This window comes from Sardina pilchardus, chromosome 12 (assembly GCF_963854185.1).
Source record: "Sardina pilchardus chromosome 12, fSarPil1.1, whole genome shotgun sequence".
In the NCBI taxonomy this organism is placed as follows: Eukaryota; Metazoa; Chordata; class Actinopteri; order Clupeiformes; family Clupeidae; genus Sardina; species Sardina pilchardus.
Window position 1 is genome coordinate 22,067,188 of NC_085005.1, and position 17,266 is coordinate 22,084,453.

Below are 17,266 nucleotides of genomic sequence, written 5' to 3' on the forward strand. Positions count from 1 at the left end.
ATAATGAATACGGGGAGAGGTGAACAGACTAGCTTAACTTCTTGAAAATCCCCAACAACCATAACACTAGCAACTCATTCCACCAACGAATAAGTCTTAATTGTGACCTTAGTGTCAGCAGTCAAGACCATTTGCACACAAAGTATTGGGCTTGCTTGGGGCAAAGTTGGCCCCCCACTGCTTTTGCCATTTTACATTTCTACACAAAGTGCTCATCATAATACAGCAATGCCATGTCACAGCAAACAAACACAGCCAAGTGAAAAACCATTAAGTTGGTGAAAATCAGCATCCCTCATTAGCAGACTTAAAGGCACACATTCGAAGACAACCCTTACTAGCCAATACTAGATTCCTAGACCCTCCGAGATGTGTTTAAGTCAAGCGAGATTTTGCCAGGCACAATTTTCCACAAGAGTACAAGTCAGCATAAGACAAGACTCCAAAATAAAAATATTAACCAAGCATGTACACAAATATAGAAGATCACGTTAACTTCCTTGCCATTCTGTATTTCAAAACCCAACTAACACCTAAGATGAAAGCCATTTTTTCAAAACAAGGGTCCTAATGGGTTAAAGACCTACCAGACTGCAAAAACATATGCAATTGAAGTCCATCAAGCTAAACCTTTCAAGTGTAAATTGATTTCCACCCCAAGTATAAAGGACGAGATGCAATTCGATTCCGAACTGAAAAAAAATCTATTTATTGAACAGAATGATTATTTCAGATCTCCTTTGTCGTCAACAGGGCATCAGGGAAGCAACCTGAGGTTACTGCATCAATGGCCCCACTCCAGACTCCAGGTCTCTGCATTCAGTCCAGCTGTGGAAAAGAGAACAATTACTTTTCCATAAGGAAACCGACAAGGAATCTATCAAACACAATCACAAACACAGCTGCCTGTGAATGACCAGTTTCAAGTTTTCAGAGTCCACTTCACGTTTTTCACCCTGGTCAAACTTCGTTCAAACATGATTAAGAACCAATCAAAGTTTAGTCATTACCTTGACGAAGCCAATGTCCTTTGCGTACTGCCTGAAGCACTGACGGCACATATTGAGGCCGTATTTCCGGATCAAACCATGCCTGTTCGAGCATACGCGGCTGCAAAGCAAAACAATACATTAGACTCTGCAATAGGAACTTCAAAAGACAAGGCAGGGGTGCTTTGATGGCCACAATTTCCTCACATCTTAAATACTTGGTAGCCGACACTAGAACATATTTGAGGTCGTATTCCTTGCATCCATTTAAGATCAACCTCCCGCTCTAACGATGAGATAAACATTGCCAGATTAGCAACGGTCAGAGTCAATATCATTCTTTACCATTCTTTAACAAGCATACATTAGATGATTCTAAAATACACTGTTCAAACATGCTTTGCATCCCATTCGGGTCCACCCTGCCGCTGAATGCTAAGATTGACGCTATTTGATTGTTAGCAAGTCGTTAAACGAAGCCCAGCAATAGCTGCGATCAAGTTAGTATACTTAAAATTGTTAAATACTGAGTTTAACTTTAACAAACGTCAATTCTAACAAAACCCGTGAGACAGTGCCAAGTGAGTTGAAGGTATTCCCATCCACACGTTAAAGCTAAAAGGCCCGGTCTTTACATCCGCCATGTTAACTAGCCACATTCGGTCCATGTGGCCCGATCCGAACACAAGCTAAAATCCGAATCTTTCGGGACGCAAAGCAAGAATTAAACACAGAAATACAATTAAACAACAATTAGCAAGGGAAAAAGTGTAATACTGACCAGGACCGAGATCCCTGCCCGTATTTTCTTGGATGACTCCAGTAGAGCTGTTGATGGCCCATCTTGTCTCAGAAGCTGTAGATAGCGAAAAGGAAGAAACATGAGCACGCATGCGCAAATAAAATAGCTTCCTTCCACTTAACGTAAGCGATCGAGCAAGATAGTCGACTGACATCTACTGGTTTGGAAGATATATTGTTGCGTCCCTAACTCGAAGAATGCATCTTTTTGAGCTGTCAGGCCTGTAAAAATATGAGGCAAATGTATGTATATGTATATAGGCTATATACATATACATACATTTTTTAATGCTTTACAAAATATGTACGCTAAGCTATGCCCATTTTTAGGGCATTGCATTTCTTTGTGTAAGGTTTATGGCATGTTTGTGGAAATCAGAACACTGTTTATGGAGACACTAAAACTTCTACAGTACCTGTAAAAGACAGACAGGCATTACATTCTGATAATGAGCACGTCTGTCTTTGACTTACAATAGCTGACAAGAGAGCCTTTGTAGAGCATGCCAGTGTGTTATATCTGCTTTTGAGACAATGTTGTCTACAAAACATTGCCAGCTTTATCATTTTACAATATTTTGTTTTATTCTAAATTGTGTTTCATGTGTTTGAATTATTTTTTAGGGGGTAGCCTACATTTGTTTACTATTTATTTGCTATAACTGTATTAGGCCTATGTTTTTGTTTAGCCTATAAGAACATTGACTTATCCCTGTGTATGAAATTGGCCTTGTGCTCATTTTTATGTTGACCAATATGTTGGCTTCAGTAGGCCTAATGCCATGGCCTGTCTGATTTTCAGTCAGCCAAAAAAAGACACATGTAACTCCTCTCGTTCTTATCGCGACCAAAATTAAACTCAAATCCCTCTGGCATACAAGATCCTTACTGGATCTGCATGTCATCTTGTTTTATGATCCAGCTTTATTCCCCATCTTTCCCACCACAGTTGCCACTTTGGACAAAACCATCAGCAAAGAACCAAACATACGGATAAATATTCTGAAGAGGCATATAAAGTTCACAGTTGTCTACACACACACACACACACACACACACACACACACACACACACACACACACACACACACACACACACACAGTAGCCTATATATATTCTCTCCATGAACAGCACAATCATAAATATTTTATCTTGCTCTAGATACTCAATGCCAATCGGGGATTTAGCCAGGGCCTATTGAAATAAATAAGACTGTTGACAAAGCAATGCTTTGTGTGTGGCCCGGTTCTTCGGTGATGCTATTAATAAACCTATAAAAATCCATGAAATCGTCCAAATACAATCTCATACTGTATGAATGATAACCTAAGGGGCGATGCCTTCAGCGATTTGTGGATGGGGCTCACTGATCTGTATCCTAATTATAAATTATAGCTACAGATAATCAGACTGTGGGCTTTCTTAGTTGTTATATCTTCTGGGAGGGTACGGAGGAGATGGGAAGAGGATGGATGGAAGTTTCATCGTTTCTGACATCATGCCGATGGCTTTTCTGTTTGCTGTACCCCTCCCCTTCCCCCGCCCCCAGAGGTGTAGTGCATTGTGGGAAAGAGGTCGGCAGTGGTTCCAGAGCTGTTCCAGCATCATATTATAACTAGATACCGAAATAGTGCAAAGTAGAGGCAAAATGAAGCTAAATGCATTTCTTATATTACAGCGTTTTTGAAGCTGGTGTCAAGAGTCTTGCCACACGCCCACGCCAGCGGTAAGTCATTTTGCCAGCTTTAATTTTCTTCTCCTGAAGAAACTGATTGCGACACATCTTGCTGTCGATTATTATTTGTCAAGTATTAGCTATCGTGCACCGCTATGTCGTGATGATATCCACTCATTGATTAAGCTAACACTAGCCAAGAATGCACATAGCTAGCTAACGCTGTTTCTTTACCGTTACATTATGACTGTCTCATACCCGCCAATATAACAGCGAACTGCAGGGCAACTGTTGTTAATGTCTGCATTTCACTGCTGCATGACATATCTTATTGCACAAGCGATTCATATGTGTTCTATTGAACTAGCTGTCGTTCTGGAATACTCATAGTAATGTTTGTGGTGTAGTGTAGCCGAGTTGTCTAATGTAGCTATCATGGAGTAATTGTTTATCGTGTGCTTGCGCTTGCTTGCTTGTGTCTGTCTGTGGGTGATAAATGACTTGTTAGCTGGTTGAAAATGCGAGTTAATCAAATCTTGCATTGACTATTGGTGCTGTCGAACATTAAAGATTGGGTAGGATTGGGTTCTTCTGGACAACGTTATCACTCGTGAAAATCGACACGAGCGATTCGACTGAAACGCGTCAACTCCCCAACATAGATTGTTGTTATTTAATTATTCAAGTCTTTTTAACATCCGCCTAATGCACGAAGCTTTCAAGCTGTCACGGCTGGTAAGGCCCAGCAAAACAGCAACAATATGCATTCAACTTCGTTGTAGCATAGCAAAAGGACAATTTGAATGATTATTGTGCTTTTGCCGAAAACGGAGAAATCCATTGTAAACATCTTTAGTTCAGACAACCCTCTAAGGAGTTAACAGGTTTTACGTAAATATTTGAGTTTCCATGGTATAACAAAAATACTGTTTTCATGTTTGGAGTCGTTAAGGTTAGATTGTCAGAATTGGCAGCTGCTATTGTGATTTGCTACGTACCATTATCTATATTGTAAGTCTCTTTGGAGTAATTGCATTTCATTTGACTATATATATATTTAAAACCATATGTTAATGTTATGTGATGATGCAGCAATGTTTGATGGCAGCAATTCTAGCTGTTTTGCTGTTGTTTCAGTGCTGTGCTCTTGCTCTCATAATATAGCTCAATCCTAACCCTTGGTGTGGTGATAATTTGATCCATCTGGCATTACAATGTGTTTGCAATATATGATTAGGCTAATCCATTAATATACATAGGTTGAGCAGTGTTGTGAATTGTGTTTGCTAGGACCTCTGGGACCAGACTGATAGAAGAGAGATAATTGTTCTTTTCTGTCTGTTTTTCAGTGTGCAGAAGCCTCCTGTTGCCACAGAGTCACAGCACAATGCCTTACTGGAGGTTGGAGACTGGAGATCGTCGTTTGTGATACGCTAACAGTCCATGTTTACATTCCAAATGTGAAAGGAAACTTTTTTTAAGAAGAAAAAGCAACAAAACAAGATTTCCATCCCAAAGCCTGCACACTGCACAGCAGACACCTTTAGGAAGCCAACCTGCCTAGCAACGCCTTCCTGTTTTTCTACCCTGGTCTTCTCTTCTCCCATCCCGTTGTGGGTGACTGCCTAACATGAGATTCCGAATCTACAAGAGAAAGGTGGTGATACTGACTCTGGTGGTGGTTGTGTGCGGCTTTGCTGTGTGGAGCAACGGGAGCAAGCAAAGGAAAGTGGCTGTGTTCCCCAAAGAGGCTGAGCCTGCGAAGAAAGGCAGCAGTAGCAGCAGCAGCAGCAGCAGCAGCAGTAGTAGCAGCAGCAGCAGCATCAGCAGCAGTAATAACAACAACAATCAACCACAGGCACCAGCCCAGGTCCAGGTGCAGACCACGGTACCGGTGAGCCGAAAGCCGGCCAACGAGACACACGTGGAGAAGGTGGCAAAGCCAGACGCCGACAACACCACACTGGTGTACCGCAGCATCGTGTTCCAGCTCAACTTCGACCAGACCATCCGGAACGAGGAGAAGTTCCGGTCGGCGCGTCACAAGGACGACCTGGTGGTGGTGGTGCAGGTGCACAACCGGCCGGAGTACCTGCGTCTGCTGGTGGACAGTCTGAGGAAGGTGCGTGGCGTGGAGAGCATCCTGCTCATCTTCAGCCATGACTTCTGGTCGCCCGAGATCAACCAGGTCGTGGCCTCCATCGACTTCTGCTCCGTGCTCCAGATCTTCTTTCCCTTCAGCATGCAGCTCTACCCACAGGAGTTCCCGGGGAACGACCCCAAGGACTGCCCGCGGGACATCCCCAAGAAGGACGCCTTAAAGATGGGCTGCATCAACTCTGAGTACCCCGACTCCTTCGGCCACTACCGTGAGGCCAAATTCTCCCAGACCAAGCACCACTGGTGGTGGAAGCTGCACTTTGTGTGGGACAGAGTCCGGGTCCTGAAGGACCATCAGGGGCTGGTCCTGCTCATCGAGGAGGACCACTATCTGGCCCCAGACTTCTACCACGTCCTAAAGATGATGGGTACCCTAAAGAGGGAGCAGTGTCCGGACTGCAACATCCTCTCGTTGGGCAGCTATGGACACATCGGCTACTCCAGCAAGGCCAACCGCGTGGAGGTAAAGGCCTGGAAGTCTACCGAGCACAATATGGGCATGGCCTTCTACCGGCAGACCTACCAGCAGCTTATCCAATGCACGGACACCTTCTGCACCTACGACGACTACAACTGGGACTGGTCACTGCAGCACCTGACCGTCACCTGCCTGCCTGCCTTTTGGAAGGTGATGGTGTGTGAGGCGCCGCGGGTCTTCCACGCCGGGGACTGCGGCATGCACCACAAGAAGAGCACCTGCATGCCCTCCAGCCAGAAGACCAAGATCGATAACGTTCTCCAGAGCAGTGGGAACCAGTTGTTCCCCAAAAGCCTGCTCATAACCAAGAGACTCCCGGCCAATGGGGCTGGTGCTGTGGCTCCCCATGTCAAGAACGGAGGCTGGGGGGACATCAGGGACCATGAACTCTGCAAGAGCTACTTGCGACTACAGTGACCTTATCTGACCTTTATTTTTGATTGTTTGTTTGTTTGTTTGTTTGTTTGACTGACTGTTTGTTTTTTGCATCCTCTTTAACAGAACGCCTTTTAATGAATCCTTTTCTTCATATTGCCTGTTTTATTGAACTGTTCCAAATAAAAAGTATGTGGGTTTGGGATGTTAGTCATGAGTGTCTTTCAACAGATGTTGCACTGAGTGTCAGACTTGGCATGTCTCAATATAGGATCGTTGTGAGGGGCTTAGCATAAGCCTGCTATAATCATCTACAAGAGTAACCTCAAGACACAGCAAAGACTTAAAAGTGTTGCACAGGTTCTGTAAATGTATTGAATGAGGTATCCTTGACACAGATGCAGATTTTGAGGATGAGCTTGGCAGGACTCTCGGAATGATTGGCTTAACATACACATCAATATTCCATTAAGAGTTGGGTCATTGGTTCAGTTAAAATTGCACAAGAATTGTACCAGGCCCTGTGGGAGTAGGCATATTTTTACATTTTAAAATGAGCCCCTATCTCCTGTGAGGGCCTTGCGTGGGGCGCATAATTAATCCGGAGGTATTTAAATGGCACAGATTTGCTGAGATCAAACATGCTCCACTGGGACCGTTGCTTTGGCCCGATTGCACAAACGTGCTCTTGATTCCCCAGTAGGTCCTCAACTCCTCTCGTATCACACAGAAGCAAGGAAGTGTGAAAAGGTAGCGGCCTGCCAGTAAAAGTCCATTTAATTAGATTGTAGACACTGTCGATACAAAGACTGTGTCAACCCTGCTGATCTCTGGTGTCTGAATTGAGTGGATCAGTAGTTTTTTTAAACCCTTGTACATCCAAACACAGGGCTTCGCTTGACACCATCCTGTGATGTGATGGTATCGATTCCCTTGTTTGTGGCTTTGTTTCTTCAAAGCAGACTGTAGCACTAACATGTGCTGTTAAAGCATTTAAATTTAAATTTCTTTACATTATAGGCTATGCTGAATCTTTTTTTTTCTAATTCATCATAGTTGAACGTTGTCACACACTGATATGACCGTTTTCATACACTTTTGTTTTCAGCACTAAAAGATGCATAGTGTGACTTGTGAGTAATTCTTAATGTTGAATCCGTTATATATAATACCTCCATGGTTGAATCAATCTACTCCTGACTGTGACAACTAGGAGTTAGTGTATAAGATAATTCTATATTTTAAATCATGCCATATATCTCCATAAACTTAGCTAAGCTTGTATTAATAAGCCACACAGCTATGTTTTCCTGTTTTTTTCTCTTTTTTTTTTTTAACAGAAATCTCACAATCTTACTGAAGATGTCACAGTGAAGGAAGTGGTCCTCCTGATTGAGTGAATGAAGGGGACATTTCCTCCAAAGCCTTGTGCAGGGCTCTGTTCAACTCAGCCCTCTAAAACGTCTTAAGTGCATGAGCTCTGGCCCCTGGAGGCTGTTGGGTCCAGTGAAAGCCAGACCAAAAGAGGAAGCATGTGACGGCCGAGGTATGCAGTGTTGGGAAGTAATGGAATACAAAACAAGAGTCCCTGTATTTAAATAGTTATCATTTAAATAGGTGGTATTCAAAAGAGATCACTCAAATCACACAAATCACACAAAATCATTATGATGAAATGATTCTCAAAACTCAAACAATGTGAATGCTTTTGCAACCAAATCAAGCATCTCTCCGATGCATTATCCCACCTCCATCTCCTGTGGCTATTGAGAGCCTACATAAAACATCGGCCTATCAAAGACTAATCTCAGTTTACATGTTTTAGGCCTGCTAATCAGGTATTATTAATGATGTTTCATAGCGCATACCATAGCTATCTATCTGTAGGTTGTGGGTTGTTGTCAATGGCTGTGGGTCTTATGACCTCACATAACCTGGCATAACAAGATAGGCCTAATAGAACAAGATAATGCTGATGTAATACTAAGTAGGCTATTCAGAATGCCTACTCACCAATGTATCAGAGAACATATCAAAATACATTTGGTATTCAGTAATGTGGTACATTTTAAAAGTAACCTCAACACCAGACGTATGTTTAGTGACTGACCCATATGTTTAGTGACTGACCCATGGCCCCGTTGACGTGGTTGATGGGCTGTGGTGGTTATAGTCACATGTGTCAACTGTGTGGCACTTCATGTGTGATATAGCTTGATGTAAAAGGTGTGATGCAGCCTGATGAAGAAAAAGTATATACGGTATACTTATACTTATACTTATACTTATACATACATAGGCTATAGTTTTGAATGTAGTTCAGTTGTTTTCACAGGATGAAAATGTTGGATTCTGTTCTGTATGGTAATAGCCAGGTAAGCTATTGAAATAACTAGGCCTAGGGGTCAGTCCGTGTCATATCGCCCGTCCATGCAGTGGCTGACAGGTCACCCTCTCCAAAAAAAAAAACAGAGGTGTTTGTAGACCATGCATGAATGCATAAATCTTTAAAAGTATATCTGTATCATGGTTCCAAAACGACAACCCTTTGAAGAATCAAGACATTTTAAGTATCGTGGTGAACAATCATTTTTGTTCAATTTGCAACATTACTGGCTCTTTTGGTATTTCACACACATTAGTGAAACTACTGTATGTGAATAGAAAAACATTTCCCTGATGAATTAAAAAAATCCAATCAGATCAGAGGCATCTTGTGTGATTTCCCCTCTGCAAAGCTCTGAAAATGGTGAAAATAACATCATCACCGTTGAGGGCTTCTCATTCAAAAAGTATGCAACACAAATTCATCAGATGTTTCTTCTACTCATATGGACTAAGTAGCCTAGAAATCCAGACGCCCCTAGCGGCAAGGTCATGAACATGAATTAACTTTAGTTGTTGTTTATATATGACTAAATTAAAGGTCAATTGAACAGTCATGAAAACTATGTTTGCCAATCTTTTAATGTTTTGTAGCAGAAGTGCAAAGTTAAGGGGTGAATGAGTAACTGTGATTGGCTGTGCAGTGCTAACGTTAATATCATTCTGGCCGGCATCACTCTACTTAACAGTCTTGTTTCAGTAAACATTAGGCCTAGGTGTAGTAGAAAATTAGGATAATTCCAGGGATAATTTTTTTTCATTATTATTATTATTAAAAACTAACACCAAATCTGCCATAAGCTATATAGTCAAACCATATTATGCCAACCATTATGCTACTGTAGGTCAAATTGTAGATTCTAGGCTATTCATCAGTGGTTCCGAATGAGCCCTCTCCATTCCAGCAACAGTTTCAGATCTTTTAAGAGGGGTCTTAAGGCATTATGTTTAATTAATAATAAGTTTAATTCATTTAGTGTTTCTGTATAGTATTGTTATGTTTTGTTATAATTTGTCCATTGATAGAATTTGACTTTGTTGTTTTTATTTTGCCATTTTTCCTTAAATTTAGCCTTACCATGCCATAGTTATTGTTATTATATCATTGATTGAATGACTTATTTAATTGCTATTCTCCTATCATTGTTTTATTTCTCATCAGGTTATTGCTTAAAATTATATTGTTCTGCAGTTTTATTGATAATATTGCTATTCTCCCTATTTTAGTAATCGTTCACTGTTAATTGAATTTGTATTGCTTTTTGTATGTCGCTTTGGACAAAGGCGTCTGCTAAATAACTATAACCATAACCATAACCATAACCATAAGCTAGTTCTCAGTGTTTGAATTTAACATTTTACAAAACACCTTTTCCAAAAATATTACAGAGGTGTTGCAGGTGTGTTTGTGTGTGTGTGTGTGTGTGTGTGTGTGTGTGTGTGTGTGTGTGTGTGTGTGTGTGTGTGTGTGTGTGTGCGTGCGTGCGTGCGTACGTGCGTGTGCGCTTGTTATTTTGGTCTTCAGGATTTTCATTTATTACTAAGACGGAGTTATAGCCACAACAAATGAAGATGCCATCAATTCACCCTCTTAGGACCATGCATGCAAGAAGCAATTGTTGCATCCTGCCAGTTTGGAGTCATAAGCACACAGAATAAAACAAATTAAGGGACAAACATTTTACTTGTTTTTCCTGTGCAGGTAAAATCCCAACAGAAAGACATTTTACTGAACTTTTAAACACACGGAGAAGCCCCTCCAAGAAGCCATAAGTCTCAGTCCTAAAACAATTAGGAATATGATGTGGTTACATCAATGTAATCTTTAACTGATACAAGATATGTTTGTAAAACCTATACACAAGAAGAGAATTATAGCAGTCAGTAGTCACAAAACAACGGAATATTGTGTTAGTGACATTCAGGAAGTTTGATACTGCCGTCTTCACACATCGATCTCATGTAATCATCACTTGTTGTCCCCGATTTGCACAAAAATGTTACATGGTCCCTATGTTCAATATACATCGTACCGTACTCTCGGCTCACTTTAAGCATAATGTTTCTGTCAGCCATGACCTCTTGTGTCACTGTGCAGGGTTCTGAAATAAATCATATAAGACATACATGAATTAACAAATCTGGTTTTAAGTATAAACTGTCATTTGATTTTTCACATCAACTTCTCATCGTGTTCCACACTCAATATTGAGAAACCCCTCAATTCAGGTATTTAAAGAAAATGTGCACTCCCAGAGGAAAGGAACATTCCAAACTAACTCTCCTCTTTGTCTTGTATATTTCTCGTTAACAATAATTCAGAACAATACTGAGCTTAATTATTTATGATGAGACAAATACCAATAAGCAAACAAGTGTGAGTGGGGTTGGGAAAGGAAGCCTATCTCCACAGCTGTGTTTTGGCTGTTGGTAATCACAACCCTGGGTAGGCCCTATACCCTTCGCAAATGGCATAATCATTCATGAGTATATTGATTTTATACATCAGTTACAACTAATCAAGCTTATGAATCAAATTGTGTTTTGGATCTTTTAGTTTTCTTCGCTCATTCTCCACCCCCTATACTGGTGTAGCCAAATTCATTATTTATTTATTTTATCAGAATCTGGTCATGTCATTCGGATATGATTATAGGGCGTGTTAACCTAGTTTGGAAGCCCTGAATTTACCCCACTCAAAAAAATGTCACTGTTCGCTGTTTTCTTTTTGTCGTTTAAAGTTCTTGCACTAATATCTTGCATAACAAATATACAAAAGGGGAATCTAGGCATCTCACTTCTCCAGATGCAGCGAATTTGTCGTAAACAAAATCAACTCAAGCTCGCTTAGGTAATGTGGATGACTCATCTGTCCATCATTGTATAAAGCCCACCCAAACGATTTGATTGGCCCGAACACACCTTAACTGAGCATATAGAATTTTCAAAGACCTCTCATTTTAGTCTTGGTCATCATGTGATATTTGGAGATGTCAAGTTCAGTGAGAGAGGCCATTATGTACACAATACTTTACATAATTGCTTACCTATGTTGCATGTTATGTGGTATTGCACCCTCACTCTGCTCCATTTAGCATTCAATAATGTCAAAATGTCCTATACTGAATGATTGGAATGTTCACCTTGAACAATTTAGCTCAAAGTGTGAAGTGATTGCTGGCGGTGAAAAGTTCATGTGAAGATGTCCTGATATCACTTGTGCATGGAATGTCTCTCGTCCAATCACATATTAATAACAAATAGTGTGGCCACCGGAAGTAGAGTGTAGGGCGAAACAGCTGTGGATCTAAATTCTAAATGCTGTATCAAAGATCGTATAGTTACTTTACCGAATAGAGCTAATCTATAGATCATTTATTTAAGTGACCAGGGATGTTGTGGTAATGCATTCTGTGATCTCAGTGAGGTGGACTGCACCGTGCGGTTTGATGAGGTTATTGTGTTTATATCAATAGCAGTGGTATTAAATGGTTCCTTCCTATAGTGTTAATGACTGCATTGTGAATGTGGATAATACAATGTGATTTCTGAATGTTAAAAGAATAAGATGCAATTGGTGAATAAACTCTTTTCAGAGGTGGATAAACTATAATAAGAGGTGGATAAACTATTTCTGAAATTTCAGAGGTGGATGAACTGCGTTTGCTTGCGTTTAGCCTCCACTACATTCGGTGGGACAAAGAAAAGACGGAGATATTTTCTTTTGAGTGAGGTGTAGATTATGTTCTAGTCATAGTTCTTCCTGCAATGGGTATATTATGTTAATCAAATTAGGCCTACAAAATCACTTGTGTAACTTGTGAAGCTTGGATGCTGATGCTCTCCACTAAATAAGACAGAATGTTGGGTCATCAGATGATCCAACACCACTAGCAACCACTAACTTAGCAACAGTCTAAGGCTCAATTTACCATTTATCACTAGTACTGTAAAAGCTTCAATCCAGACAAAGGCATTAAGCCAAATCAGTGTACTTACTCAAACATCTCATTGGATGTAGCCATTTTCCAAAATGGCATACATTCTGGAATTTGTTTCCTTGATTCCGAAATAAATTAAAAGTATAGTAGCGTGGGCACTGGAAAGTTACAACGGTTCCATGAGGAAAGACTAGGCCTAGCCCTTCGCTGTCAATGACTTCTATAAAACTTTCCGCTGGAGGTGCAACACATGAACTTCGAGACACTATTCAGAAAAAAAAAACAATGCAAAGGATCAAAGAGTCAAAAGGTTATTTTCAGAATAAATAATTTGTAAAAGAATTCAGGAATGTAGATATAGAGGGATAGACAGGATAGAGAAGGACATTATGGTAAGTAAAGCACGGACAGACTTTGACAAGATTTGGGAAAGATTCTTGAAAGATTGTAGTCTTTTGAGTAAAGCTTAATGAGGGACATTAGATAAAATACTACAATCTTTCCCAAATCTTGTCAGAGTCTGTCAGTGTAAGGTAGGCTTAAGTATAGTGTGTTGGGATTGGTATAGTGTGTTTTCCAGTTAGCCTATTAGCCTGTTTGATTTGCATTGAGCTCAATGAGCATCAAACAGGCTAATAGGCTAACTGGAAAAAACACCATGCCAATCTCTATGGTGAAGGGTATGTGATGATGTGGGGCTATTTTAATTTCAAAGGCCAAGGGAACTTTAACATGATGCATAATATCCTGGATCCATGAAATAGCTGGCCTTTAAAAATAAAAACATAGGCTATAAAAAACCCTCCAGCTCCTTTGGGAATTTCACATAGGAGTCATGTATGCCCCCTGTATTTAAGGAAGAACATTTATTTATTTACAATACATTCTTCAATCACAAAGAAAATCGGTGTCCTTTTTACTCATTTTTTGAATTAAGGCATTAAGATCAATTGTCAAAAGATGATTTTACATTCCTCTTTTTAGTCAACTTTATGGCAATAAAGCCTATATGTGCTCCCCACTGTACATAAACCAAATAGTTATACAACAACATGTTTTATCAAGACAATTTTGAGAGCTAATGAATACTTACTTATGCATTCCACTTTACCATTCCATTGGCCATTTATACATGTCAATTCTCCATTTGGTTTTGCGGTGTAGGGTGGCTTGCATATGTACCTCACAGTGGTTCCATCATCATACTCAGACAAATCTGGAAGTATCTCCATATGTTCGCCATCAGGCTTACCACAGCTTACTGCATGGAACATAGAATAATAACATAGAAATAACAAGGTGAGCCATAGACTGGGTGTCCTCAAAATAACTATAAAAGAAATTCTATCAAATGAAACTACTATTAAATTCAATCTTATATTAGCTACAAATCAGGCAGTTTGTCCTGTAGGATGATAAACAAAACAGTTATAATGATTAAAAGGTGGTATGAAGTGAATTAAGTGTATTCAATTTAGTGAACTCAAAGATCAGTACAAGTGAATACATAGACCTTTCCAAACTTCATTCAAGGACTATCAAATAAAGTAACTTATGCTTATAATGTTTTGTTTTATACCACACCATTTATAGTTTCAATCATTTTATTTCAGTGATATAAATTGCATGAATGCACTTACCAATAATAATAGGCACACACTTGGGTGTGAGAGGCCATGAGCCATTAGAGCAGCCCGTATCTAGTCTGAAACCACGATTGCAGGATAACACCATACTGGACTCCTGCTGTACTACGATCGCATTCTCGATTGTAACTGGGGCACATGCGTCACTGTGCACTGAAATATATGTGAAATAGTGTGTCACACAATGCGATTCAACCGGACACATATACAGTACATGTATACAGAGTCTTCAGAGACTGAGTCAGCATGTGATTTCTGAAGTAGAGGCATGGTCATTGTAAGCCTGGATCATGTTTGTATGATCCATTTGTTGTATCAACAGCAGGATTCCACTGTGTGCAGTGCCTATGAAAAGTATTCACCCCCTCGGATATTTTCCTTTTTCATAAAATAACATAAAATAAAATAAAACAAAACAAGCATTATAATTGTGTGTGAAAGTAGATAGAACAACACCAAAACAATTCCTGGTCAATTACTTACTTTGACATCTTCCTAAAGAGCATAGGCACATGAACAGGACAGCGGGTAGAAACACAGCTTGCATTTTAGATGCTGGTAGGTCCGGTGGAATGATCTTGCAGACCTCTCCCTCTTCCAGTGTGGCACCAGTATCTAACTGTGGATTATGTGTTAATAATTGACTGTTTGTCCTGATGTGTCTGTAAAGAGTAAACGTTGCTGGTATGGCATATAACCAAAACAGCTCTGTAGTTGCCTAAATGCAAAAAAATGTAGATGGGAAATGCCTTAAGGGCCAAGAACTAGGAGATGTAAACTTGCGGCATCCTTACATTATGTCATAGTAAAAAAACAACTTAAGATTTTTTTTCCTCCTTAGTGCACATGGACATTTTCAATTATGTTGCTAAGACACCATTTACCATGCAAACTATCAGTGCAAAATTGTGTTGTTTTTGGTTTTGGCAAGGTGTTTGCATGCCTTAGATAGTTGGTTCACTTGTTTTATATCAGAACTACCACTGTGTTAACATATAAATAAACTTAAAGGTTAGGTGGGCCTTGTGTGTTTGGCCTAAACACTGTTGACAGAGTTTGCAACATTTTGGGCAACACTTTAAGGCAAGTAATCTCGAACATCAAAATCAAACAGTGGTTTCTGAGGCAATGGTAATAGCTTTGAATAACAATAACAACTATTGTGCAAGGTGTATTCAGACAAGGTTTGTTCTTAAAGTTTGACATTCTAGTCCAAAACCAGCTCCTTTATTGTGAAATACTCCGAACACTGCAGACTTTCTTTCTGGGAAATCGACTCAACCCAATGATTGTCATTATCTCAAACTATGATTACTGTATTTGTCAAAAACAAAACAAACAACCCACATTGTTAATTTGAATATGAATAACAAAACCTTGGACAGCTCCACCGATTTAACAGGAAAAGGTCTTGGCAGTTAGGCTAAAGAGGGTATATGTACAGTAGGATGCAAGTGGTCTCGAATGCATACATTTGTGAGGACAGTCCTCTGTAGACCTTATGCATGAATGACTCTTTTGTTCATTACTTCCAGTCGAGCCAGGTGTGTTATAACCACTGCTACTTGGGCGGTGGTCGTGTAGGGGTTAAAGATCTGGGCTAGTGTGCAATAGCCTGAGAGTTTGTGTGATCAATTCCTGGCTTCTACTTGAGCAGGGCCCTCCCTCACCCCCAAGTTGTTCCAGGGACAAGGTCATCTCCTGTAATATAGTGGAAATACTGTATGCAAGTCACTTTGGACAACAGTATCTACTAAATGAATAAATGTATTTGTTAACGTAATTAGTAATTAGTGTATTAGTGTCTACATGGAACCGCTTGGTATGGGTGTTGCACCTACAGTGAATCAGAGCATGACGATTTAGGAGTATTTATGCGTGTGATACATGAGTGAACATGTAAGGAGCAGAATATAACACACAGGCAGCCTTTGCAACACACAGCAATGCTCTACAGGAAATAAATGAGCTGCCCAAAAAGCCAAGGTCTATTAACTTCGATTGCTGTGCACAATAATAAAATAAATTTAAAACCACTCTGTGAACCTACTCCTTCTCATTGTTTACCTTACCTTTTGCACTGACACTGTTGATCATTGACTGACAATCAATCATGTACTGTAAAAGAAATCAATGCACGCCTGTGTCTTCCAGTCAACCACGCGACCCATACTGTTTTGCAACAGCAAACACAATGTGGTGATGAATCAGACAGGATAGGCTACATGGAATCTGTGCCATGCCAGGGTAGGTGAACTTTTTTTGCATGTAGCACTGGTGCTGCAGGGGTGAATAGATTTGTAGCACCAGCCACAAGATGTGTAGCATCGGTTTAAAAGATCTAAAATCTCTAAAAATAATCAGTTCATGGTTGAAAACTAGGCCTACTACTGCAACTGGATTCATAAAAGGTCACATAATCGCAAACATCTGACCTGTAGGCTACATTGCATTTGGAAAAAGCAGAAGATATCTGCATGAGGCTATTTATTTTGAAAAATATCTTCTATGCATTTGAAGTCGTAGGTGAGGTGAGGTCTCTCTATATTTTAGGTGTTTTAAGTGTTGCCTTTCTTGGGGTCCAGGGACCATTTGAAAAAGAGACTATAGTCTCAATATTACCCCCCTGGTTAAATAAAGGATAAATAATAATAATAATAATAATAATTTAAAAAGTCATTTTTGAATAGGTAAGAACATTTTATTTTAATATAATATTTGATTCATGTTTAGTTCATATCTATCATACGTTTTTAGATTACAGTATTCAACTGTATTGTCATTGCAGTGAAATACCAGTTGCCTTCATTTGCAC

The 17,266-nt window shown here is 39.9% G+C and overlaps 1 protein-coding gene and 1 long non-coding RNA gene across 4 annotated transcripts; one reads left to right on the top strand and one right to left on the bottom strand.

Annotated features, from left to right (window-relative positions):
- The first annotated feature begins 3,343 nt into the window (after positions 1-3,343).
- mgat2 (alpha-1,6-mannosyl-glycoprotein 2-beta-N-acetylglucosaminyltransferase) lies at positions 3,344-6,682 on the top strand. The gene is made up of 2 exons (XM_062551036.1): positions 3,344-3,517; positions 4,816-6,682. Exon 2 carries the CDS (start codon positions 5,097-5,099, stop codon positions 6,519-6,521), a length of 1,425 nt encoding a protein of 474 aa, XP_062407020.1. The 5' UTR covers positions 3,344-3,517; positions 4,816-5,096; the 3' UTR covers positions 6,522-6,682.
- A 3,861-nt stretch (positions 6,683-10,543) lies between these two features.
- Positions 10,544-16,542, bottom strand: LOC134097617 (uncharacterized). 3 transcript variants are annotated; one of them, XR_009940932.1, is made up of 6 exons: positions 16,524-16,542; positions 14,935-15,070; positions 14,446-14,604; positions 13,899-14,066; positions 12,864-13,070; positions 10,544-10,966 (listed from the first exon to the last, which is right to left on the bottom strand). It is a non-coding gene; the product is annotated as an uncharacterized LOC134097617 (long non-coding RNA). The 3 variants fall into 3 exon arrangements; XR_009940933.1 differs by lacking the exon at positions 16,524-16,542 and adding an exon at positions 15,246-15,264; XR_009940931.1 differs by lacking the exon at positions 16,524-16,542 and having other exon boundaries at positions 14,935-15,089.
- Between the last annotated feature and the right edge of the window lie 724 nt (positions 16,543-17,266).

Bases quoted from the DNA above. Each gene is read 5' to 3' on its own strand.
- mgat2 (XM_062551036.1), top strand. From the start codon at position 5,097: ATGAGATTCCGAATCTACAAGAGAAAGGTGGTGATACTGACTCTGGTG.